This window comes from Typopeltis vanoorti, chromosome 11 (assembly GCF_054136105.1).
Source record: "Typopeltis vanoorti isolate ZY-2024b chromosome 11, IOZ_Tvanoo_1.0, whole genome shotgun sequence".
NCBI lineage: Eukaryota > Metazoa > Arthropoda > Arachnida > Uropygi > Thelyphonidae > Typopeltis > Typopeltis vanoorti.
In genome coordinates, this window is record NC_143559.1 from 133233212 (window position 1) to 133260961 (window position 27750).

A 27750-nucleotide genomic window follows, 5' to 3' on the forward strand; every position below is an offset into this window, starting at 1 on the left:
TTTTGTAATTTCATGATCTATCAGACTGTGGATAACTACATGGTAGAAATATTTAAGATTTTTAGTAACCAAAATGTTTGCCATTGGTAAATAAAGGCAAATGATAATATTAGAACATTTTATATATAATACTTACTTGCAATCCAAATAGAATATTCAAATCATGTAATACAACATGTCTGTCCTCCATTTTCCTTCTTATATTTTTTATTGCACTTACTGATGCTGTATAGGGAAAAGGAGAGCAATGAAATTCTGATAAAGCTGGGTAATCTCTCCAGTGGTCACATAAATCATGCAAGCTATTGAGGGTTTCCATATACAAATGATGTGGCTCTAATACTGAAGGAGATAAAATTCTCATTAGTAGGAATAAAGATAACCACTAATAAATTACATTAAATTAGAATAAAATAAATTTCCAAATATTTTATTCATCAATTAAAGATGCTTAGAAGTCCTAAAAACTGAATAATGCACTGTAGAGAAGTACTCACTGGTTATATTATGCAAAACATATGCACCTAAGTCCCTCAAGACATTACACAGAAACCTTCCTGGAATCCAGACTCATTGCAGGAGACCAACACTAAATTATTCCTACATAATTAACCCATTCCACTCAATTCTTCCCTATAGAAGCAAACATCTAGCCTGACATCCTTGTTGACCATACTCTTACAGAACTTCCACGGGGAATTGTTTTCTCCTATCATGTATGGAAATTTTTTTCAGTATCTACTTTATAAAACCTTGGTAGTAATATGTTTGTCATCCATCTTTTCTGCCTATCAATTAAACTTTATAACCTTTAAACCTTCAGCCTATTCTCAAAGTAATCACTCCAGACCAGTTGCCATTTTAGCAGTCTGTTCTCAACACTTCACCATTGGCAAATGACCAAATTTGTGCTAGGTAACCTAGATGTGGTCATATCAAAGCCTTAGAGAGGAATAATTTATCTCTACTTATCACTGTTCAGCATTCAAGTGATCCTCTTTATTTTGGTCATTTTTGCAGTATGCCTTATGAACTTGGATTTCCTCTCCACCACCACTCCTCCAAAATGCACAGCCTCAATTCCTTGTAGTCCAGTTCAATAATGTAATATGAAACTTTTAATCTTCTCATCTTACTTAATCCACATTTTGTCTGTAATGAGCATTCAGACAGAAATCTGTCTGAACGCTCATTACAGACAAATTCAACCCAGCTGCATAAGTCAGCCCATGATGGGAGGTTATTATAATATAGTATCTCCATGGAGTCCAGAGACTCATGGGAGACCCAAACTATTGTACACACAAAACACATCATGCCTCTCCATAAATTCATTCACTGTCAGGAACTTCAACTAATTATAGCAATCTATTCCACTTATTCACTACTCTCCATGCAAATCTAGTCTACACAACCTTACCAACCACTCTCTTACACAATTTCCATGGATGACTCCTAGTTCTCCGACTATTTGTCAGACATTGAAAACTTTCCTTTGCACCAATTTTTATAAAACCCCTTTAATGACTTAAAGTTTCTATCATGTCTCCTCTTTTCTGCCTATCAAAGCTACAACAAAAAAAAATTTGAAACTCTCACCTTCAACCTATCCTCATAGAAAACATTTCGCAGACCTGTCACCAGCTTAGTCACTCATTTCTGAATCTCTACCACCTCCTAGTACCCAAGAAACACAGATCTGCACACAGTGGCAGCTGAATCACAGCCTTAAAGAAGGATAACTTCTCTATCTTTGTTAGTTCCTTTGCAACATTCAAGTGATCCTCTGAGCTATTTTACCAAATTTTGCAACATGCCCACCAAACTTCAATTCTGTCCACCATTATCCAAGTTCCTAGCCTCAATTTCCTGCAATCTAGTACCATCAATACGATACACTGTGTGCAACTTTCTCAATCTGAGGTGCATAACCTTACATTTAGCAACATTAGATTGATAATCATTATCCTTTGCACACAATGCATTTATTCTGCAAGATAATTGATTTAAATTATCCTGCAAAATACCTACATCTTTATCAACTATTGCTAAATTTGTTGGTTATAATTGTATAGCTATCAACAATAGCCCACTACTTGTCCTATTCCCTCTACTCTCCTTGAACCCCCCCCCCCCCCCACCCCCCCCCCCCCCCACCCCCCCCCCCCCCCACCCCCCCCCCCCCCCACCCCCCCCCCCCCCCACCCCCCCCCCCCCCCACCCCCCCCCCCCCCCACCCCCCCCCCCCCCCACCCCCCCCCCCCCCCACCCCCCCCCCCCCCCACCCCCCCCCCCCCCCACCCCCCCCCCCCCCCACCCCCCCCCCCCCCCACCCCCCCCCCCCCCCACCCCCCCCCCCCCCCACCCCCCCCCCCCCCCACCCCCCCCCCCCCCCACCCCCCCCCCCCCCCACCCCCCCCCCCCCCCACCCCCCCCCCCCCCCACCCCCCCCCCCCCCCACCCCCCCCCCCCCCCACCCCCCCCCCCCCCCACCCCCCCCCCCCCCCACCCCCCCCCCCCCCCACCCCCCCCCCCCCCCACCCCCCCCCCCCCCCACCCCCCCCCCCCCCCACCCCCCCCCCCCCCCACCCCCCCCCCCCCCCACCCCCCCCCCCCCCCACCCCAAAAAAAAAAAAAGGGCATTATGGCGGCAACATAAGAGAAGTGGTAATAACCAATTCCATGAGGATTACAAAGACCAGGCAAGGCAGGTGTGACTTGAGGGTAGCAAAAGTGATGTATGAGCAGCAAAAAAAAAAAAAAAAAAAAAAAAAAAAAAAAAAAAAAAAGGTGGGATGACATCGATTAGAGAAAATGGTATAAAGACTGTTTATAAAGCTGTTTTAGCAAACAGCTCAACTCCATCCAAGCAGCTTTATTGAAGCGGGCCTCCCGTAATGGACCAAATTAACTTCGAGGAATCAGCATAGCACCCTTCTGCTTCCAGAAACCAACAACAAGTGAATATAAAGGACATCTGTCGGCTTCACTTTGGGGAATCATAACTACAAAATTGATTTTTTTTTTGTTGTTGCCAAAGTTTTCTATATTCTGTGGCTTAGAGTAATCCCTGATATTTAAAACATCGAGGGAGGTCCCCAAAATTCAAGTTTGTGTACATATGTACCATTCTAGGAAATTATTATTATTATTCAGGCCTCCATGGAGTCAAAAGACTGATCATGGGAGGCCCTTCCTAAGAAACACAAAGTCTATCAAGACTCATCAAGGGAAGGTTCCCTCGCCCCCGAGAAACACGAAGTCTTATCATACCACTCCTTAAACTCATTTACCGTTCTCCGCTCTCACCACTCCATCAGACAATGCATTCCATCCATTCAACCACCCTCACCCTCTTGCAAACAGTTTCATTTCGTAACTTCCAGGGATGGCCTCTTGTCATCACTCCTTCCCACTGTTCAACCAAGCGTAAGAATTCCCCAGTGTCAACCCTGTAACCACCTTTCAACAATGATAATCACCTCTCTAAATGATAATTATAATGGAAATGTCCTATTTAACAGAACTGAAACTAAAAAAAATTTTAAAAGTAAGTGCCATTTGAACCATGTAAAATCGAAACATACTGTGCAAAAATAGAATTGTGTAAAAATTGTGTAAAAAAAAAAAAAGTTGTGTAAAAAGAATTAGCTGTATTTGGTTTGATCCTTTATCGAAGTGTAAGCAAAGTTTGAGCCTGAAATATTTTCAGGACTGGGGCAACTCGTGGTAAAGGTGATATGATTTCGCATCGCTTGCCTTAGTATCTCATAATGCAAAGCACATCTCCTTGCAGACATGTATAATGCTATGCATTATGGGAAGGGTCACTGCCCAGACCAGTTTTTGACCATTATTGAAGTCTCTTCAGTAGGAGCCAGACCCTGAGGTGATACTAAGGTTGTAATAATGCATTAGTCTTATTTTCCTATAAGAGTTGCCAAAAGGTGTCACACCTTATTATTAAATTACTCTGGATTAGAGAAAAGTTGGAACTTTTTTTCACTTTGTTATACTATAAATTAAAGATACCAAGAAATTACATACTTGGTTTAATCCTTTATCCAAGTTTAAGCAAATAAAGTCCTGAAGTATTTTCAGGAATGGGGCAACTCGTGGTAAAGATATGACTTTACATCACTTGCCTTAGTATCCCATAATGCAAAGCACATCTCCTTGCAGAGATGTATGATGTTGAAACTGGTCTGGGCAGTGACCCTTCCCATAATGCATAGCATTATACATGTCTGCAAGGAGATGTGCTTTGCATTATGAGATACTAAAGGCAAGTGATGTGAAGTCATACTACCTTTACCATGAGTTGCCCCAGTCCTGAAAATACTTCAGACTGCAAACTTTGTTTGCTTACACTTGGATAAAGTATTAACCTAGTATATAATTTCGACTCTTGTCGCGATGGGAAGAATCTTTATCTGGTCGATTTCAATCGAAGGTGAGTTAGCAAATCTCATAAGGAGGTAGCAGGGTTTTTTCTCATGGAAACTCGGGTTTTTCATTCCGCATACATACAAATCGGCCCTTCAGAACACACGCAATTTACAGAAAAAAATTACTAGTTGTGGTGGTGTTGGGCGGTAGATGGCGTTGATGGAGATGATTCGTAGTAGAGGTTAGGTTGTAGAGACAGTTGTAGATGTCCTCCCACGATGAGTCTTCGGACTCCTTGGAGGTATCAGGAATAATAATAATAATTTCTCAAATTCCTGCCATGTACTCTCAAGGGGTGTACAGGATATGATAGTACTACATGAAAAATTTACATCATTACTAACTTCCTATCTACAATTTTCCTCCAAATCAGTCTGTTACTTGTCAAGACTCCAATATTATCAGATCTTATATTTCTGTCATCTAAGGCAGCACTTCCCAAACTGTGGGCCACGGCCCCCTTGAGGGCCATAGGTTTTGTTGAGGGGCTGTGAAATAATGAAAACAAATTTTAAATGTTTTAAGACTAAGAAGATTTTTTTTATCTTAAAAGAAACATATTTAATTTTTATTATTTCTTTTTTTTTTTTTTGTTACTTTTTATATTTTAATGGAAAAAAAAAAAAACACATTGGTGTTGGTTCACAAATTTTGCTTCTTGCATATTTTGGAGATTAATGAATATTAGTAAATATATGCTTATTCATATAAGTTTCATTTCAAAGCAGAAATCTAAGAATTGCAGTTTCAAATATTTCATCTGATATTGTTATAGCAATATTGAAACACATCCATCACATTAAATTATTAAACTCCTTTTAAGTTTTTAATTCTTTCTTTATTACTAATCATTTTACGTTTCATGTGCTTGTACTGCAAATGTATAATAACAATATCTCAATCTATATAAAAATGAGATAATGTGCCATGTCAAATGTGTATGTAAGATGTTAGAAATGTAATATTTGCATTTGATTTTTGCAATATTCACTGTGTATGTTTTGTATTGAATATAAATATAAAAAATATAATAATATATGTCTATATTACGATTTTTTTTAGGGGGGGGGCGTGAAATATTTAAATTTTTCCAAAGGAGGCCCTGATATCCAGAAGTTTGGGAAGCACTGATCTAAGGCACTTTGTATCGTATCAATTAACCTATATCTTGGTCTTCCTCTGGGTCGTTTTCCTGTCAACCTGGCAGAGAACACTTGTTTTGCTAATCTTTTCTTGCCTATTCTGTTTAAGTGACCATACCACCTGAGATTAGCCCTGCTAACACATTTCTGGATGCTGACAATGTCCAGTTCTTTCCTAATATCCTTGCTTTTAATATGATGTTGCCATTGATGCCATCTGTTCATGCCTCTAATCTTTCTCAGGATTCTCATATGTGGTCTCTAGTCTTTGGTCAAGTGTTTTACTTCTGACCTAGCTCTCGGATCCATAAGTTAAAACTGGTTTGAACACCGTCTTGTATACTGCTAATTTAGTGTTCTGACTAAATTCTCTCTTATTCCATATGAATTTACTCAATTGACTTTCTACCATACCAGCTTTGTTGATTCTGTTGTGTATTTCCATATTTAATTTACCATCTTCACTAAAAATCATGCCTAAGTAGGTGAAATGTTCCACAGATTCTCTGTTCACAACGCAGTTGACATTTTCAACAATTCTGCCCATTTTCATTGTCTTTGCCTTTTTATTACTGACCTTCATACCATATCTATTACAACAGTTATTCAATTTAGTCAGGGAATCTTGAAGACTTATAGGGTATTTATTAGGAGTATTAATATCATCCGCATAAAGTGAAGAGATAACATTAACATCCCCAATTTTGATATCATGTTTAATACCACTTTCCTTCATAATGTGATCCATATAGATAATGAATAATGGAGGGGATAATGTACATCCTTGTCTTGCACCAGATTTAACATTAAACCATCTTCCTGTACTTCCTTCAATTCTAACTGCTGACTTACAACTCAAATAGACTAAATATTGCTTGATATAATGACACCATATAACCGTAGTGTATTAAATAGCTTCTCTCTTGGCATCTTGTCATGCCTTTTCCAGATCAACAAAACTTAAATAGAGATCTTTGTTATATTCCCATGATTTCTCAACTATTTGTCATAAAGTGAAGATCTGATCTTAACAGCATCTATTTGGCCTGAATTCAGCTTGTTCTTCATCAAGCTTTTCTTCCACAATTCTTCTCAAGTATACTTGCATATATCTTACCAAGAACACTCGTAGGGAAATACCTCTGTAATTCTCACATTCAGTTTTATTTCCCTTTTTATATAAGAGTACTATGAGAGCTCTACTACAATCATCAGGAATTTGTCCCTCTATCCACCCCTTCTGAACTATGCAGTGCAGCCACTGTAAGACTTTTATACCTCCATACTTAAGCATTTCTGGTCAAATATCATCTACTCCTGCTGCCTTTCCACATTTCAAGCCTTTGATGGCTTTTTCTACTTCAAGTATGGATATATATTCCTGACTATATGCCTGTTGAGTGATTTTTTTTTTTTTTTTTTTTTTTTTTTTTTTTTTTAATCACTGTGCGCTCACTGCTTGTTTCATGTAGCAATTTTTCAAAGATATTCATGATTACTCCATACTTCAAGGATATATTTTTCTCTTCGTTTTCATGTCACCTTTATCATCTTTAACAGCACTCTTTCCTACATTTCTGAGCTTCTTCAACAACCTCCAGAATATTTTGCCACCTTCTTGATATTTATTTTCTATGTTCTTGCCGAAGTCCTCCCATGACTTTTGTTTAGCTTTCTTACATTTGTCTCTGTATTCTCAAAGAGCAGAAGCCAACTTATTTGCCAGGAACTTTTGATATTCTTTCTTCTTTTCCTTCACTGCCTCTTTAACTTCTTGTGTCCACCATGGAGTTCTGATTTTTCTATCCTTGCAGACAACCTCATCACATGCCTTTCTGGCTGAATCAATCAGGGTTTTCTTCAAGGCTTGCAACTGAATCTCCAAGGTTTGGTTCTTGTTCTCAAACTCTTTCATTTTTTCTTCAATAATCTTTGTGTATTTTAGTCTACAGTTCACATCTGAGAGCTGCTCAACTTTTATTTGCTTTAAAACTTTCTTACATGTTATTCTTTTCAATATGAAATTCAATTTTATCCCACTCAAGACTAAATAGTGATCACTTCCAATTTCAAATCTTCTGTATACTCTGGTGTCCTGCACCAGGGAGAAAACATCACTATCAACAATAACATAGTCAATGAGACTTTTCTTATTCCTTCCCACTTCTCCCCTTGTGAATTTGTGCACATTTTTTATGTTGGAGCATGGTGTTAGTAATAACCAGTCCATTTCCTGAGCAGATATCCAATAAGCATATGCCATTATTATTAGATTTGCTCTTTTCTCCAAAAATTTTCCTAAAATATTTATGTATGTCTGACAATCATTTCCTATTTTATTTAGATCCCCAACAAGGACCAACTTTTCCTTTTTCATTGTGTCAGTTGCTTTCTCTAAAGCCTCAAAAAATTCCTCCACTTCTACCTTATTAGAACCTTCTGTGGGACTATAAGCACAAACAAGTCTCATTGTCCAGTTCCCCATTCTGATATTAGATCAGATCACTCTACTTGAGACTGCCTGCGATTCAAGAAGATTAACCTCGAATTTAGTGTTGAATACTATGGCTACTCGTGTGGACAGACTTGTGTTCGTCGAACATGTTGTTTATTATTTTAACGGTATAATAGAACACAGAAACTAAGTAAATAATTAATTTATTGACTTGATGCTGATATTTCGCTGGTATTATAACCAGCATCTTCAGAGCACAAAAACACTGTTTGTCACAATGCGCGAGACTAAAACAACATGGTGTACTTAACCAAAATTGTAGCAGCAACACAAAGACTAGAGTCCTGATTTGGGCACCTCTATCTGAAAAAAAAAAAAAAAAAAAAAAAAAAAAAAAAAAAAAAAATGCTATCATATATTACTAGAGTCCTAGAAAAGTGCTAGTTTTTTTTTTAATATGACTGTCTCCCAGATCTTCGGCAAGTTAATACAGCCATATTTGTTGAGATTTGGAGTGTGTTTTACACACTCCAAATCTATTATTATACTGTTAAAATAATAAACAACTATGGCTACTCCTTTTCCTTGATTGTCATTGCCTGAATATAACATTGTGTATTTATTGCTCAGAAAGACCTTGCCAGTTTTTGTCATTTTCGTTTCAGTCACCCTTATTATGTCGCTCTGGTACTTACTAATTCCTCAGCTAGCTCCATTTCTTTGCCATTCAGGCTTCTTATGTTGATAGTACCAATCTTTAACTCTGATGATGTTGAGTTGGGGTGCGTTTTCAGATTTGTTCCAGTAGCTGACTTTTCGCTGTTCACCCTGGTTCCCTGGCAAAAACAACGGGGACCTTGTTTAACCAGGTGACACCCCAGCCAGCATGAAATGTTGTTATGTTGTACCATCATTTTGTATTTTGGTTTAAGCCAATAAGAATACAATTTGGTCGGCTAAATCCCAGATTGCTAGCCCATCCTTATTCATTCAGTATCCAGGTAGATACTCAACAGGGTGCACCACGAGAAGGTGAGGATTGGACATTAGGTCAGAAGCCCTGGTCAGTTCTCTGCATTCCTTTAAAGGCTATGTGGAGGTCTCCTCTCAGTTATACAGCTTTGATCCTTAAGCACCTCTATATAATATATATAATTTCTTGGTATCTTTAATTTGAAATAGAGGTGTATCAGATGTTGGTTGGGTCAGAATGTGAATAAGGCTGAGGAAATGGATGACATATCACCACGTATTCTTAAGGAACGTGCGCCACAGTTGGCTATGCCCTTGACCTGGTTATTTAAGTCTTGTAGTGGGTAGGGTTCCTAAGGAGTGGAAAGGCAAAATAGTACCACTTCACAAGCATGGTTCTAAGACTGAAGTTTTCAATTATAGGCCAGTCTGTATAACTGCAGTTGTGGTCAAGGTGTTGGAGAGATTGGTAAGGAATAGAATACAGAATTGGGTTGATGGACATGGCATTCTTTATGATGTCAGCATGGATATGCAAAGGTAGGTCCTGGTTTAGTAATTTACTTGCATTTTATGATAAGGTGATAAGTGTGTTAGATAATGTAAAATCATATACAACTATATTCTTAGACTTTGCAGAAGTGTTTGATAGGTTGCCACATCAGTTGGTGCATAAGCTGCAGAGGATGGGAATAGATAGCATATTGGTTAGATGGATCAGAGATTGCCTCTGAACAATACCAGGTTGTGTATGATGGAGAAGTGTCTGAAAAAAAAAAAAAAAAAAAGGGGGGGGGGGGAACCAGTGTCATGCCCCAGGGTTCTGTTCTTGGACCCCTGCTGTCTAACTTGTTTGTAAATGATATCATGTGGACTGACTGGGGATCTTCAGTTATTTGCTGATGATGCAAAGTTAGGAAGAATTATAAGTAGCATTGCTGATGTTAATTCCCTTCAGAAAGATTTGAATAGACTTTTTACTTGGACAAAATAGTGAAGTTATAGTTTTAATATCAATAAGTGCAAGGTGTTGCATTTTGGAGTGCAGAAATAAGGCTGTGTATTATATTGGTGCTGTACTGTAGGAAGTGGATGAGATTAGAGATTTGGGAGTGATGGTCGACACACTGAAGTTTAGAGGGCATATTGCTAATGTTGCAAAGGCCACACATTGTAGTGCTGCTATGATAAGAAATACTTTAACATGTAAGGATAAGGAAGTGGTTGTGAGACCACACTTGTACTATTGTGCTCAAATCTGCTCACCTGGTTTTTCATTATGATGTAGACATTGGAGAGGATCCAGAGGCAAGTGACAAAGACAATGTGGATTACAGAGTTTGATGGATAGGAGGAAGAGATGTGATATGATAGACATTTAGGTTGGAGGATTTTATCAGATTAATCTAGAGGGGATTATAAAATGAGTAGAAGGTGAGAGAGGAAGAACCAGAGGTCATTCCTGGAAGTTATGTAAAAAAACTGGTTAAGAGGAGTGTGAGGAGTAGTTTTACATGGAGAATTGTCAGTGAATGGAACATATTACAAGGATGTGTTAATGCATGGAGTGTTAAGGATTTTAAGATTCTGTATGATAAATATGTTGTCAGTTGAATGAACCTCCCACAATGAGTCTGTTGACTCCATGGCAGGTGTAATAATAATACCAGAGCCAAACCAAACATTCTGTGCATCCCTAACGAATATCATGCATTCATTCCCTTGGCTTACAGAAATGCTCCAATGAACATTTTCTATTCACTATCCCCATATCGCACCACAGATCTTAAAGCAATTTAATATTATTGCCAGCCTGGTTGACCAAGTGGTTAACATATCTGCTCTCTAGCCAAAAGAATGCAGGTTTGAATCCCACCGTGGGCACGGATGTTTGCTATTGTCTGTGAAAATACTAGTGGTGGCAGCAGTAGATGGCACTGATGTAGATGAAGATAGTTGCAGTTGTTGGAGGCAGTTGTAGAGTAGGTACCCTCCCTCGAGTCTTTGAACTCCCTGGAGGTGTTATATAATATTTCCATAATAAATTTAGTTTTATCCTTTATCCAAGTATAAGCAAAGAAAGTTTGCACCTGAAGAATCTTCAGGACTGAGGCAACTCATGGTAAACTTCAGGTGCAAACTTTGTTTGCTTACACTTGGATAAAGGATTAAACTAAATTTATTATAACCTAACCAAGTGTAAAAAAAACTTCCAACATCTTTCTCTAAATCCAGAGTAATTTAATAAGGTGAGACACCTTTTGACAACTCTTATCGACGACACCTCAGTAAAGGTCGAAACCAGTCTGGGTAGTGGCCCTTCCTTTTAATGCATAGCATTATACATGTCTACAAGGAGATGTGCTTTGCATTATGGGAGATACTCAGACAAGGAGTGATGAGAGCTTGGTCTACCTTTACCACGAATTGCCTCAGTCTTGAATTTGCCCTTCAGGGGCAAACTTTGTTTGCTTACACTTGGATAAAGGATTAAACTAAATTTATTATAGTCTAACCAAGTGGGGAAAAAACTTCCAAAATAATATTTCCCTTTAGCTCTCCTACTGAGTAGCCACAGTTCATCTGCTATTCCTGCCCATGTCTGATTTTTGTAGTGTGTAAAACACACTCCACTCCAAATCTCAACAAATATGGCTGTATTAACTTGCCGAAGATCTGGGAGACAGTCATATTAAGAAAAAACTAGCACAATTCTTTAACAGATTTTGTTTTGATTCTGATGTGATAAATCATCTATACATACTATATGTATATATAGTATATAGATGAAATTACATAATAAATTGCAGAATTTATTTTGTAATTTCATGATCTATCAGACTGTGGATAACTACATGGTAGAAATATTTAAGATTTTTAGTAACCAAAATGTTTGCCATTGGTAAATAAAGGCAAATGATAATATTAGAACATTTTATATATAATACTTACTTGCAATCCAAATAGAATATTCAAATCATGTAATACAACATGTCTGTCCTCCATTTTCCTTCTTATATTTTTTATTGCACTTACTGATGCTGTATAGGGAAAAGGAGAGCAATGAAATTCTGATAAAGCTGGGTAATCTCTCCAGTGGTCACATAAATCATGCAAGCTATTGAGGGTTTCCATATACAAATGATGTGGCTCTAATACTGAAGGAGATAAAATTCTCATTAGTAGGAATAAAGATAACCACTAATAAATTACATTAAATTAGAATAAAATAAATTTCCAAATATTTTATTCATCAATTAAAGATGCTTAGAAGTCCTAAAAACTGAATAATGCACTGTAGAGAAGTACTCACTGGTTATATTATGCAAAACATATGCACCTAAGTCCCTCAAGACATTACACAGAAACCTTCCTGGAATCCAGACTCATTGCAGGAGACCAACACTAAATTATTCCTACATAATTAACCCATTCCACTCAATTCTTCCCTATAGAAGCAAACATCTAGCCTGACATCCTTGTTGACCATACTCTTACAGAACTTCCACGGGGAATTGTTTTCTCCTATCATGTATGGAAATTTTTTTCAGTATCTACTTTATAAAACCTTGGTAGTAATATGTTTGTCATCCATCTTTTCTGCCTATCAATTAAACTTTATAACCTTTAAACCTTCAGCCTATTCTCAAAGTAATCACTCCAGACCAGTTGCCATTTTAGCAGTCTGTTCTCAACACTTCACCATTGGCAAATGACCAAATTTGTGCTAGGTAACCTAGATGTGGTCATATCAAAGCCTTAGAGAGGAATAATTTATCTCTACTTATCACTGTTCAGCATTCAAGTGATCCTCTTTATTTTGGTCATTTTTGCAGTATGCCTTATGAACTTGGATTTCCTCTCCACCACCACTCCTCCAAAATGCACAGCCTCAATTCCTTGTAGTCCAGTTCAATAATGTAATATGAAACTTTTAATCTTCTCATCTTACTTAATCCACATTTTGTCTGTAATGAGCATTCAGACAGAAATCTGTCTGAACGCTCATTACAGACAAATTCAACCCAGCTGCATAAGTCAGCCCATGATGGGAGGTTATTATAATATAGTATCTCCATGGAGTCCAGAGACTCATGGGAGACCCAAACTATTGTACACACAAAACACATCATGCCTCTCCATAAATTCATTCACTGTCAGGAACTTCAACTAATTATAGCAATCTATTCCACTTATTCACTACTCTCCATGCAAATCTAGTCTACACAACCTTACCAACCACTCTCTTACACAATTTCCATGGATGACTCCTAGTTCTCCGACTATTTGTCAGACATTGAAAACTTTCCTTTGCACCAATTTTTATAAAACCCCTTTAATGACTTAAAGTTTCTATCATGTCTCCTCTTTTCTGCCTATCAAAGCTACAACAAAAAAAAATTTGAAACTCTCACCTTCAACCTATCCTCATAGAAAACATTTCGCAGACCTGTCACCAGCTTAGTCACTCATTTCTGAATCTCTACCACCTCCTAGTACCCAAGAAACACAGATCTGCACACAGTGGCAGCTGAATCACAGCCTTAAAGAAGGATAACTTCTCTATCTTTGTTAGTTCCTTTGCAACATTCAAGTGATCCTCTGAGCTATTTTACCAAATTTTGCAACATGCCCACCAAACTTCAATTCTGTCCACCATTATCCAAGTTCCTAGCCTCAATTTCCTGCAATCTAGTACCATCAATACGATACACTGTGTGCAACTTTCTCAATCTGAGGTGCATAACCTTACATTTAGCAACATTAGATTGATAATCATTATCCTTTGCACACAATGCATTTATTCTGCAAGATAATTGATTTAAATTATCCTGCAAAATACCTACATCTTTATCAACTATTGCTAAATTTGTTGGTTATAATTGTATAGCTATCAACAATAGCCCACTACTTGTCCTATTCCCTCTACTCTCCTTGAAAATATACCCTTCAACCAGGTGACACTGATGCCTATAATTTGACCAAGTTGAGCTGACCAATGCCAAAAACTTTGATACTTCTAGCATTCATGTACATGCATTTTGACATCTTATTGTACCCATGATTACCCTTGTATAATATCATCACTAACCCATTCAAACAGGAAATCTGTGAATAATCACAGATTATTCATGCTGAGTATATATGCTCATTTATCACAAGGATGACCAGACACTTGATTGCAATTCCCCAACCACCAATTTCTAGTTTTCCTGATTTCCACTTTTAAAACTCACTAAACACTTTCTTCAAACTCTAACAATTTGAACGTACAAGGGTGAGATGAAAAGTTAGAATTTTTTCAAAACTTCTGACATGTCTTCTTGTATATCCTAACATAAAAGAAAAATAAGAAATGATCACAATTTGATGAAACATGGGATTAAAAGGTTTTTAGATATGTTCTTTCTTGTGGTTATAGCAGTTGCTTTAATATCACTTTTGATCTAGGTGTTTATTAGTTATAGGTGTCCATCAAATTCATTCCATACAACAATAAACTGCACATCATTTCTCCTGCACAATCTTCTCATTAACAATCATGGCCCTTCTCAATTCTGTTTTAGCATACCAAGGCTTCATTTTTTATTTTCACTTCTTTCAACAACTTTTTTTTATATCTTCTCTCATTGCATATTCCTCCCCTTTCAAATCATTTCTTTCTGCCATAACAATCTGTTTCAGTTCTCCCATCTGCAAATTAACAGCTTCGCTAACATCCTTGATTTTTACACATGGGAAACTTGCTTTCATCACTTGACCATTAAATAAACCTCTTATTCAAATCTCCATACAATGCCTTTTTATTTCCAGTTTCTAGTCCTTATATAATTTCCAAATTTACTGTCATTTTCCTGCCTGCTGTACCACACAATCATTTCTCCAGTCAGTCTAGTTCCCGTTTTGTCTTGTGAAGGATGCAACATAAGAATGCTATTTCACTGCTTACTGTTTAAATTTTTGTTAAATTATACATACCTTCCTTAGTCTTTTTTGTTCTTAACTCAAACTTCATGAAATGGATGACTGCCTTAACTAATGACTGCTGTCATTTATTTATTTCTACTAGATCTTATGTTCTCACGCTCTATAGTCTAACAAATTTTTGTTTTTTTGAGTGTGCCAGTTAGACTATGTATTGAGTGTGAGATTATAACATTTTTTAAACTAAAGACAAAGCAGATAGTTTTTCCCTCCCTTGCTTATGTCAATCTTCGGCGGGAGTTTATGAAAGAACTTCGGCAGGAGTTTATGAAAATGAAAAATGACCTTCATCTTCTTCATGAGGAAGTGGAAGTGATCGGTAAGGAGATACTGGAAGTTAAAGCTGAGTTTAATGTGTTAAACAGAGAAATTAGGACTATAGAGATTACTTTAGCTGAAGTAACTAGAACAGGATTACATATGGGTGAGTCTTTGGTGAATGATTCAGTAATAAATAGTATGGGAGTGATTGGGAGTCAACATAATAAAACCACAAGTGGCCAAGAAGAAATGAGATGTAGTGAGAGTGGGGGGGTAAGTAATAGAGAGTTGAGTAATGAAGCTGGGAGAGTCATGCTGAATAGTGTAGAGAATGAGTCCATGAGTGTGAACTTGAATGAAGTTAATAGTGGTAAAATATATGGTGATTCTATGATTAAGGGTATGGAGAGTGGTATGCATGAGGAGTGCTTGGCTGATGGTACAATAGAAAGAGTGGCTTTAGCAATAAAGAGAGGGCATGAAACAGACAAGATGATAGTTATGGTGGGTACGAATGACCTGAGAGGTAGTATAAATCGGGTAGGAAAAGATTTAAGAACATTATTAGATATTGTGAAGAGGAAAAGTGTCAATGGGAGAATAGTGTGTGTGCTGCCTCGTTTTGACAATTACGAGTTAAGTAGACGAGCAATTATAATGAATGATATGATTGCAAGAATGTGCAGAAAAAGAGGTCTGGAGTTTGTTGATGTTTGGAGTGTGTTTGAAGGAAAAAGGCAGTTGTATGCCAGAGATGGACTGCATCTTAACATGGAAGGACATAAGAGATTGAAGAAGTTATTGTTTTCTGAACAGGTTGAAGTTATTGGGCAGGGAAACTAATATTGAAAAGGTTGAGTGTAAGAGAGAGAAACTTTAGCACTGATTGTGTATTTATTGATCCTTATAGGCAGAATAAATTGCAGAAGAGAGGAAAAAAAAAATCGGCATAGGACTACGGTAGTTAGTGACTTATATATCAGTTCTAAAGCCAGTACAAGATCTAGAGGGAATCTGCAATTTTTGTATACCAATGCTAGAAGCATTAGAAATAAGAGAGAAGAATTTTTGGCATTAGTCAGTGAAATCTCACCAAAAGTTGTAGGCATAGTGAAACTTGGCTGTCAGCAGAAGATGTGGTCACTGGAATTGAATGTGATGGGTACAGTATTTTCAGGGAGGATAGAGAAGATAGAACAGGAGGAGGAGTACTGTTGATGATAGCTGATGTGTTGCAGCCAAAGAAAGTAGTATATCATGATGATAGACATGTGAATGAGAGTTCATTTGAGGCAGTCTGGTGCGAAATAGTGACCAACGCAACCAAATATACAGTTGGATGCTGCTATAGGCCAGGGAGTACAGGGGGAGATATTGAATTCATGCATCAGCAACTTAGTGCAATGAGTGAAGGCTTAGTGATTATTATGGGGGATTTTAATTATGGTGATATCAATTGGAAGGAGGAAATATCACGTAGCAAAAAGGAAATGGAGTTCATACATCTGCTACGAGATAATTACTTGAAACAGCACGTAACTGAAGGGACACGTGGTGTGAGAGTGTTGGACCTGGTTATTGGTTCAGAGGTTATATGCATAAGTAAGGTGACCTCGTTACCTCCAGTTGGTGAAAGCGATCATGTGGTATTGACTTGGGAGGTTGCAAAATCTGTGGATTTTTCTATTAAGAAGGGGTATGTACGAAACTACAGGTTAGGCAATTATAACAAGCTTCGGAGTGAGCTTGCAGCCATCCCATGGCAGAACATATTGCAAGGGAAAGATGTTAGCAGTGCTTGGGATAAAATCAGTGGGTATCTGAGGAAAGCAATATCAGATTGTGTCCCCATGGTCAGGAGGTCAAACAAGGCAGGCATTAGATGGATGAGCAGTAGTATCAAGCTTGAACTACAAAAAAAGAAAATGTTATGGAGAATTTACAAGGAGAAGGGCGATCAGGACACCCATGAGCAGTACAAGGCTCAAGCTAGGAAGGTTACCAGCATAGTAAGAAAAGCTAAATTAGATTATGAGAAGACCTTAGCCAAAGAGATCAAGGGTAATCCCAAAGAGTTCTTCCGCTATGTGGCAAGTAAGAGGAAGAATGACTTCGGAAGGATAACCTTAGTGGGTGCTGATGGTATTGAGGTGACAAAATCAGATGTAATAGTCGAGTTACTGAGTGATCACTTCTCAAAAGTCTATCACCCAAGTGAGGATATCTCTATACCTATAGCAATACCTAATGTGAGAATTGAAGCTAAAGAATCAGAGGTATTAAATATATTGCAAAACTTAAATGCAAACACTGCGGTAGGCTTATATGGAATATCAGCTCGGGTGTTGCATGAATGTGCAAATGAATTGTCAACCCCTCTTACCTGGATATTTAATTTAAGTTTGAACTCTGGTATGGTCCCTAGGGAGTGGAAGTTAGGCAAAGTGGTTCCTTTGCATAAGGGTGGCTCTAAAACTGCAGTATTGAATTACAGACCAATCACCATCTCAGGAGTAGTGGTAAAAGTATTGGAAAAGTTGGTTAAAGACAAAATTCAAGAATGGGTGGATCAGGATATGATACTCTATAGAGGCCAACATGGTTTTGTTAAAGGTAGATCCTGCCTTAGCAATCTATTAACTATCCATAATAGAATAACATCAGAGTTGGACAAAGGAACTGGCTACACAGTGGTACTTCTGGATTTTGCTAAGGCTTTTGACAGGATACCCCATAGAACACTGTTACGCAAATTGGAGCAGATGGGAATGGATATTAAATTGGTGATATGGATAGGAGAATGGCTCAGGGAGAGATACCATAAGGTGGTGTATGGAGGAGCCGAGTCCAGAATGAGGCAGGTGACCAGTGGTGTGCCTCAGGGCTCTGTGCTTGGGCCAATGTTGTTTAATTTGTATATAAATGATATAGGAAACGGCTTAAAGGGAGATATTCAGTTGTTTGCTGATGATGCAAAGTTGTGTAGTGCAATAAAAAATCAAGCTGATGTTGAAAGTTTGCAGGAGGTTTTAAATAAGCTGGTAAAAATGGGCAAAAGAAAATGGATGTCAGTTCAATGTGGAAAAGTGTAAAGTCTTGCATTTTGGGATTAAAAGATTACCAGCTGTGTACTACATAGATGGAAAGGTACTCCAAGAGATTGATGAGGCTAGGGACTTAGGGGTATTGGTAGATAAGGAGATGAAGTTCAGAGGACACATTGCTAAGGTGTCCAAGATTGCACATAGGATTACTTGGTTGTTGAGGAACACACTGACATCCAGAGATAAAGAGGTTATTATTCCCCTTTATAAAGCATTGATACTTCCACATTTGGATTACTGTGCTCAGGTCTGGTCACCTGGATTCCTTGGAGATGAGGAGGCTGTGGAGAGGGTTCAGAGAAGAGTGACCAAGTTGGTGAGTGATATAAAAAATGCTCCCTACATTGATAGATTGAGAGCTTGTGGATTGCAGAGATTGGCTGATAGGCGAAGAAGAGGGGATATGATAGAAACATTCAAATTACTAAAAGGTTTTTATAGGATTGATGCAGGGGAAATGTTTCAGCTGTGTGATAGTGATGGAAGAACAAGAGGTCATCTCTGGAAATTAAAGAAGAGTGTGGTTAACAAAGGTGTCAGAACAAGGTTTTTTGCCTGGAGGGTGGTGAATGAGTGGAATTCATTGCCTGACTTTGTTGTGAGCTCTTCATCTGTAAATGAATTCAAGAAGAGATATGACAGATATTGTTTTGCTAGTTTGGGTCTCCCGTGATGAGTCTACTGACTCCATGGAGATACCCGTAATAATAATAATAATAATAATCTTTTCCTTTAAATTAGTCGTGGCTTCATTTGATCACTTAATCTTATGAAGGTTCGAAACATTTGGCATATAATGCATTGACAGAATCAGTCAAATGTGTTTCACAATCATGTTTTTGCAAAGCACATTCACAAACCATTTAATCAAAACAAAAGGCATCATTTACAGTCTTTTGTTATTGTCAATTCTTCCTAATTCAAACTTAGTTCTACCTTTAAAGCTAAATCACAATTTAAATATTCTGTTAGTCATATATACTCAAACTTAAAAATAGGGCATGCCTTGAGTAACCTACTTCAACGTTAACTTACAATCTTATTCTATCCATGAACAGACACTAGACGTACATTCTTACTCTGAAATACAAGTACTTGCAATTCTCGTTCGGCACTATCTTTTTATTTTACATGAATCTTTTGTTCACACAAAAGTGCTCCTTTTCTTTCAGCTGGTTCATTCTTTATCTCCCACAAATTTTCTTCTTTGAGTCTATTATTCTATGCCCTATAGGACCCTTAATATGGTGGCACTGTGTAGCTCCTTCCTAGTAAGATGCTCCAACGATCAGCATAATACTTCATGGTGGCAGACCCAGGTAAGAAAAGATCGAGAAACCCAAGACAAAGTCCTTGACAATTCGGCTTATAAAGGCCCAGACTTCCATTGTACGCATGCATGCATGTCTTCCATATATGGTCATGTACTGACATCTGAACGTGATTACATCATACTTCGCATGTCTTTCGAAATTGCCATATATGAACATGGGTTAACAGCATTACATACTATCATTCGTCACATTTTAACAAAGGATCGTGGTTAAGTTATAACAAATACAAAATTATATTATCCGAGACCTCCAGGGAATCAAGGACTCATCAATGGAGGCTGTAAATTACCTTCCCTTATATTCATTTACACTAGACTAGATGCACTCTAAGGGCAAATTATTCCACTCACTACTCTCTGGGAGAAAAACCTACCTTTTACCCCTTTCTTGACTGAGAACAACCTTAACTTCCATGGATGCCCCCACTGTTCTCTCCCCACCTTCCATATAACGAAAGATTTCATCATTTGAAATACTACAACACCCATTCAAAAGTTTATAGATCTCTATCATATCACCCCCTCTTTCTCCTGTTAACCAATCTGCAATCCACATACTTGCAATCTGTCCTCATAATCAAAATCCCATAATCCGGATATAATCTTTGTAACTCTTCTTTATCCCCTTGGAACCCGGGAGACCAAATCTGCGCAGAGTAATCCAGGTATGGTCTTACCAAAGCCTTATAAAGAAGCAAAATTACTTCCTTATCCTTACATGTTTTTAACTCACTTTAACATAGCAATCATCCTCTGAGTTGTATTTGCAACTTTTGCTAAGTGACCTTTTGAACTTTAAATTCTTATCCACCAAGTTCCCTTGCCTCTTCAGTTTCTTGTAGCATAATCTCGCTAATATAATTTGCTGCTGGAACTAAACACACCAAAATGCATAACTTTACACTTATTAACATTAATATAACAGCCATATTGATTTGTCCAGACTTCCATTCTATTCAAATCATTTTGTAATTGCTGAATATCAGTAGCATCTGTGATTGCCCTAACTATCTTCACATCATCAGCAAACAATTGCAAATCTCATGATAGACCTTGCTTGATGTTATTAATGTACAGATTGAACAATAATGGCACAACTGAACCCTGAGGTACACCACTGGTTACCTTAAATCTGGCAGATTCACAGCCACTGAATACCACTTTTTGATATCTGTGTCAACTATCCCTCCAAGTCAATCAATTATATTCCAATCCCATTTTCTCCAGTTTATGCAACAGTCTATAGTGTGGTATCCTATCAAATGCCTTAGAAAAATCAAACATTATCATAGTTTATCCATTCTCTTTATCCAACTCTGCTGTAACATTGTTATAAAATATGAGCAAATTGCTAAAACATGACCTTCCTTTAGTAGACCCATGCTGTTCCCTGCAGAGTATAAAATGCTTGTCTACTCATTTTTGTATGAAAGTTCTTATCAACCTCTCTAAAATCATCACTACCAACACCTGAGATACTAATAGGTCGGTAGTTAGACATTAGTTTTTGCACCATGCTTGTGAAATGGAACTATCATACATTCCTTGCATTCCTGTAGTATCATTCCTGAGCTGAGACTCAAGTTATACAAATGTGTGAAAGGCCTAGCCAATTCAGCTGAACATTCCTTTCACAAACAGCTGATATTTTATCTGTCCCTATTGACAAATTCTTATCCAGGTTATGCAAGAGCTCTTCATCCTCATGAAAATGAGGTTGAAAAGCCTCTAACTTTGAAAAGTTAGAGGTTGAACCTCTAACTTTTCATCCAATGTAGCAGTAGCACCATGCTACACACATTGATATATCTTAGCAAAGTGAGCACTCATTAACTGAACAATCCCCTTAGCTTCTGACACTCGTGTACCATCTGCATTCAATAAAGTTATTCTTCCACATTCATTCTTTCTTTTGCTTGTGACATAAAGATAAAATTCTTCTGGATTGCCCTCAGCTTGCACGGCCAATTTCTTTTCATACTCCGTTTTAGCTTTTCTCACAATACTCTTTACTTTTCTGGCCTGAGCTTCTTATATTTCATAACTCCTCTCGCTCTTATTCTCACGGTATTCTTTCCACATCTTTTTGTGAATCTCTTGCTTAATAAGGCTGCACATTCATTTCACTCCCAACCTATTTATTCTTCGAACGCTAGGGATACATTGAGATACCACCTCATTCAAGCACTTCAAAGATTTCCATGCATTGCTGACATTTTTTCCATTCAGTAACTCATACCATGGGACCAAAGATAGTATTCTTCTAAGTTGATCATAATTTCCAGCTTTGTAGTTCAGCATGTAGCCTGTTTTAATCGGAGCTTCAATACAATTAGTTATTTCCCAAGAAAGAACAGCATCATCACTGTCACCAATTGGTGGTAAAATAACCATATTCTTGACAGAGATCCCTTTTGATGCTATGAGCAAATCAAACACTCTTTAATCTTGAGTTCCTTCTCTCACATGTTGCTTGAGAAAGTTGTCTCGCAACAATTCAATAAATTCCATGAGATTTTTCTTCTACCCAATCAATGTTTGGAAAATTAAAGTCACCTATAATGATCATTTGCTTGGTACTCATAAGGCTAAATTGGCGATGCATTTCTTTGTCCCCTATAATTGAGCTGCCAGGTCTGTAGCAACACCCCACCATATATTTCATTCTGTTAACCTCCACTTCACACCAGATAGACTCAAACTCATCGCTACATGGGACATTGTTATCTTGTATTTCTACCCTAACTGGACTTTAGTTATCTGATATCATTAATAACACTCCTCCTCCTATCATTCCTAAAAATAATATCCGTTACACTCGATCCCACTTACCATATCTGATTCTGAGAGCCAGGTTTCACTAATGCTAACAATCTTAAGCCACATTGTATTCAATAAAGGAACCAACTCAACTCCTTTGTTTCTAATGCTCCTGGCATTTGTGTATAGACATAATAAATTACGACCTAGCCTAATCTTATAATTAGATATGCAATCTATTTGGTCTTGTTCTAGAATTTTCTCGTCCCTCCCCAGACATACTTAAAAGGTCCAAACCATGTTCAAAAGGCATTCATATCTTTATCACGTTTGTATACCATAGCTGAACTTTCACACACATTTTTCCCATTCCTCTGTTGATGATCTAGTTTCCCTGACTCTCTGCATTGGGTTTCATACCAAGAAGTAATTTCTCCAGGTTTCTGATGCCAAATGAATTCAAGTGCAATTTGAATTTGGCATTCAAATTTTGAAAATTTAGAAAAATTTGACATAAGTGCAATCTCCTTATAAAAACAAAAACAAATGCAAGTTACTCATCATGAAAGATTTTAGACTGTCACTTCATCATCCACTTTACTTTCAGTGACTTCTTTCATGTTCTCATTTTGCACACCATCATTCACTACTTCCTCATTCGCCAGAACACTTTTGCTATCTTTCTTTGCATTGTTAACATTCATCATTTCATTTTCCTACTTTCCACATAACTCATTTCTTGCACACCACACATTTATGACAAACTCCATTCTTGCTTCCATACCACAACTTGTTCAACTCTTGGCAATGAATACATAGTACATACACTACATCATACAAAATCCGACATGCTAAACTTAGTAACAAGGAAGCCTTGGCCACCATTTTCTTCTTTTTTTTTTTTAGTATGCAATAGGTGCCATTTATAGAAAATGCTTTCTAAACAATATCCCATATTAAATTTGAGAAAAACATACACAGTCAACATTAGTCTCAAATAAGCAAGATATAGCCAAAAATAATTAGTAAAAATTACTAATATTCACTAAAATAAGACTTCTGTAGAACACATGCAACACTACTATGCTAGTGCCATCCTTACTTAATAGTACGTACTTTATACCAAAATCAATTAAATGCCTTGAGATTAAGAGTGCCCACTTGAAATTCTTCACTGGTTCATGTCACTGATCCAAAAGGTAAGTTATCTTACCTATCCTTTATAAGCAACAAAGTCATTCCTGTTGAATGATCACGGGAGGTTTCAAAGTAGCAACAGCAGCTGACTTAAATTTTCTGTTACTTTGGAAAATAACAAAAGAAAATGGATTAGTTTAATGAAGATCTGTCACCCTTCTTAGGAATGGAATAACACTGGCTAATTTCCAGGCTGTAGGAAATTTCAGAGGAATAGGAGGAAACAAAAAACAGAAGTCGACACTGATGCAAAACGTCAGAATAATTGGCATCTTTTGTTCTTAATGCATTTCTTAAAAGTGCAGCAGTTAATTATGCCATATGCACAGTGCCCTTGCCTTCCTGCAAGGAGTCCTTGAACTCCATGGAGGTATCGTGTAATAATGAATCTTTTTCTCTTTCTGGCAAAGAAAGGGAACAGAATGTTGTATGTATGGAATGGTAGGAAGAAATTTACCAAGATTAACTTATGCAAAATTAGAGAGAAAAGTAAGATGCCAGGAGACTTATCTGCAGCTAATGACAATGATTACTGGCAAATGCTTTGACAAAAGAATTAGAAAGCATTTAACTGCCATTTGAACCACAATGTAAACTTTTTATTATCTGAAACCTCCAGGAAGTCAAAGACTCATCAAGGGAGGCTATATAAATCACCCAAACCAGATGTCATACCTTGCCTTAAATTCACTCACACTAGATGCACTCACTACCCTTAAAGGCAAACTATTCCACTCACTCACTGATCTCTGGGAGCAAAATTTGCTTTGGTTTATAGTTTATTTGGCACAAAAACTACAAAGTTCACACTGTGCTATACTGAGGTTACAACTATACATAAGCAGTTAAAGAAATTGTGAACAATATGCCTGTACAAAAATTAGGTTCCACAAAGCAGAACATATAAACAGGACTGCTGCAGAGGACACAGCAACACACAGGGTTAAAGGTCATGGTAGTACAGAAGTTATCAACAATACAAGTTAATAACATGTAGAAGACACCAAGCCAAGGTATGCACAGTATCTACATAGATAAAATTTTAATATTTATATTTTTACAGCAGTAAAAATAGACAATATATAGGCAAACAGGAATTATTATACAATATGCATGCATAAAAATTAAATTTATGCAATGTGGTATCTACATATAAACAAAATTACAAGAAGGTTACAGAAATATACAAGTGAAACAGGTGTGTTGCAATACATAATTAGTCAAAAAAATAAACTAGTAAATATGCGCAAAAGTTAAACAGTGCAGTATCTACATATAAACAAAATCACTGCAGCATTTAAGGCAGTACAAGTTAATAAACAAAATGTATGTACAAAACCAAAATCAAGGAATACAGTATCTACATATAAGATTACAACAAATGTTATTACAATAATACAAAAGAGTCAAAGAGGAATTATTATACAATATGTATATATAAAAATTAAGTTTGGCAATGTAGTATTCACATATTAACAAAATTACAACAAGGTCACACAAATATACAAGATCAATGGCTACATGATTGGTCAAAAATTAAACTAATGAATTATATATATATATATATATATATATATATATATATATATATATATATATAGTACTTAACTTTTGTATGTATATTGCAAAATATTACATATTTTGCAATGTAATTGTGGCAGAGGTTAAGTGATGCAATACAGTATTTACATATAAACAAAATTATAGTCAAATGTGTTTGTATAAATTAATTCTTTGTAAAAAAATTTAAAAACATCATGCAATCTACCTGAGTGTATATGGTCTGGCCACATAGACAAAAATTTCATTCCTCTCTCATGCAAAGTGCTGGCACTCCACCAAAATATGACAAATAATGAGATGGGTATTGCATTTTTCACATATAAGAGGGTCATCGCCCTCAGTAAATAAGAATATGTAAGATGACTGTGACCTACGTGGAGCCTAGTAAGAACAATTCCCTCTCTTCTTTTTATACGTCGACTAGAATGTTTAATTTCGGGTTTAATGTCACAATTTGTTAATGCTTCCTGCCATTGAGTAATTAGCTTTGATCTTATAATCTGTCTATAGTGTCAAACTGTATGTGGAAAAAATATGAGCTGATTTAGCAGCTGCATCTGCAGCTTCATTTCCCTTAATTCTAATGTGGCTGAGAATCCAACACAACTGAACATCAAAATTAAGGATTTTGTGAAACAGGTGTAAGTACTGGGATGTGGTTTATACATAGGAGAGGAAATAGCCTATAAGGAGCTCTATGAGTCTATATAAATTATACACTTTGGTAGCAGTTTTCTTTTATATACACAAGTGCAAGCTGAATGAAATGCAACTCTGCTGTATAATTACTGCAATCAGGTGGGATCTGGTTGGAGATAGTAATGTCAGGAAATACAGCAGCACAGCCAACAGAGGTATTAGTTGAACCATCAGTATAGATAGGCAAGAAATCAGAGTGCTGTTCTGTGTGCATTAAACAATTGGAGATAGACAGATGGAGTATGAAACTTCTGTAGCTGACAAAGTGAGAGATTGCAGGATGGCATGCAAACCTGCCATTATTATTGGTGCAGGCAACGTTGTCAACATTTATACCAACAGCTTGCACAGTCTCTTTAAACATGTATACCAAAAGGACGTATGGAAGAAGTTTGAAATATGTGTTACTGAGCTTCCCAATGCAGAGAGAAGAGACTTGTCCATTTAGGATGATTTGGGAGAGACTATCTTTAGGGCATAATTAAGAGAACGGTTTCCATCAAAATGATAGAGCTGGTTCATTTGCTTCAACATAGACTTTGAGTGGGTGATGCGCAAAAGGTACCAGTAGCTATCCGTATATTCCGATGATGGATGAAATCCAACCATTGCAGATCACTGTCTTGTAGAACCATAGACTTGAGACCCATAATCCAGCTTTGAATGGTAAAGATGAAGCAATGAAACTTGATCAGCACCCCCACTTAGAAGATAAAGTGTGAAGGAGGTTCAAAGCTTTCTTGCACTTTTCTTAGTTGACGAATGTGCTAGAAATGCAAGTTTTCTGTCAAAGATAAGTCCCAAGAACTTTCCCAATTCTTAGTTCAGGGTCTGGGTGAGGAGTGAGTTTTCAACAAGTGTACATAGACACTTTTCTATTGAAAACCTAAACCCATTATTAAAAGCCCACAGAGAAAGATGATCAATTGCTTGCTGAATTTGTCTCTCAGTTACCCTCATGTTATGAGAGTAACAGTAAATCGTGAAGTCATCAACATATAGAGCAGGGGTTCTCAAACTTTTTCAAATTTTGTACCACATAAATAAAAATCAAAATATATGTACTACCATGTATTTATGTACCACCATTCGCTTTGCTTTATATTTTCGATTAGTGTTTGTTTTACTTGAGCTGCCATTTCGTTAATTCATCCCAGAACAGTGTCATCTGACAAAGAAACTGTTTATTATAATTTTTTTTGTACATACAAAAATACTGTTTCAAAATAAATATTAAATATGAAAACCCTTATGACACACTAATGAGACTTCGTATCTGAAAATTCACATAAAACTGCAATAAAATTTGTTCGTTTTATAGCGAAAAGTGTCACACTTAAGACAGAGCCTTGGGGGGACACCCTGTTCTTGATGATATGGCCAAGATAGCATACTCCCCCACTCTGACTTGGAAAGTTTGCCTGGACAGAAAGTTTTTAATAAATACAACAAGGTGTCCTTTGAGACCTAGGTTATAAAGGTCTTAATATGCCATATCTCCAGGCTATGTCATAAGCTTTTTCCATGTAAAAAAAAAAATTGAAACAAGGTGTTCTTGCTTCAGAAATGCATCTTTTATACAAGTTTCTAAACAAACCAAATGGTCTAAAGTTGAATGATGTCTATATAACCCACACTGTGTATTAGAGAGAAGACTGTTGCTTTCTAAATATCAGAAAAGTCTGGCATTAACCATTTTCTCTAGTATTTTACAAAGACAGCTGAGCTGGTCAGAGCAATGGGTCGATAATTATTATTCAGGCCTCCATGGAGTCAAAAGACTCATTGCGGGAGGTCCCCCCTAAGAAACAAAGTCTATCATACCTCTCC

General features: G+C 37.1%; 2 protein-coding genes across 2 annotated transcripts in view; both read right to left on the minus strand.

The window, feature by feature from the left end:
* Window positions 1-336, minus strand: part of LOC150102063 (uncharacterized) — a 93445-nt gene extending 93109 nt beyond the window's left edge. Inside the window, exon 1 of the mRNA XM_090399982.1 lies at window positions 137-336. Within this exon, the coding sequence (XP_090256108.1) occupies window positions 137-319 (183 nt within the window). The 5' untranslated portion in view covers window positions 320-336. The remainder of the gene's footprint in view (window positions 1-136) is intronic.
* Window positions 337-11943: 11607 nt separating this feature from the next.
* The window catches only part of LOC150102064 (protein phosphatase 1E-like), a 127343-nt gene continuing 111536 nt past the window's right edge, over window positions 11944-27750 (minus strand). Inside the window, exon 3 of the mRNA XM_090399961.1 lies at window positions 11944-12176. Coding sequence (XP_090256087.1) covers window positions 11944-12176 — 233 coding nt within the window. The remainder of the gene's footprint in view (window positions 12177-27750) is intronic.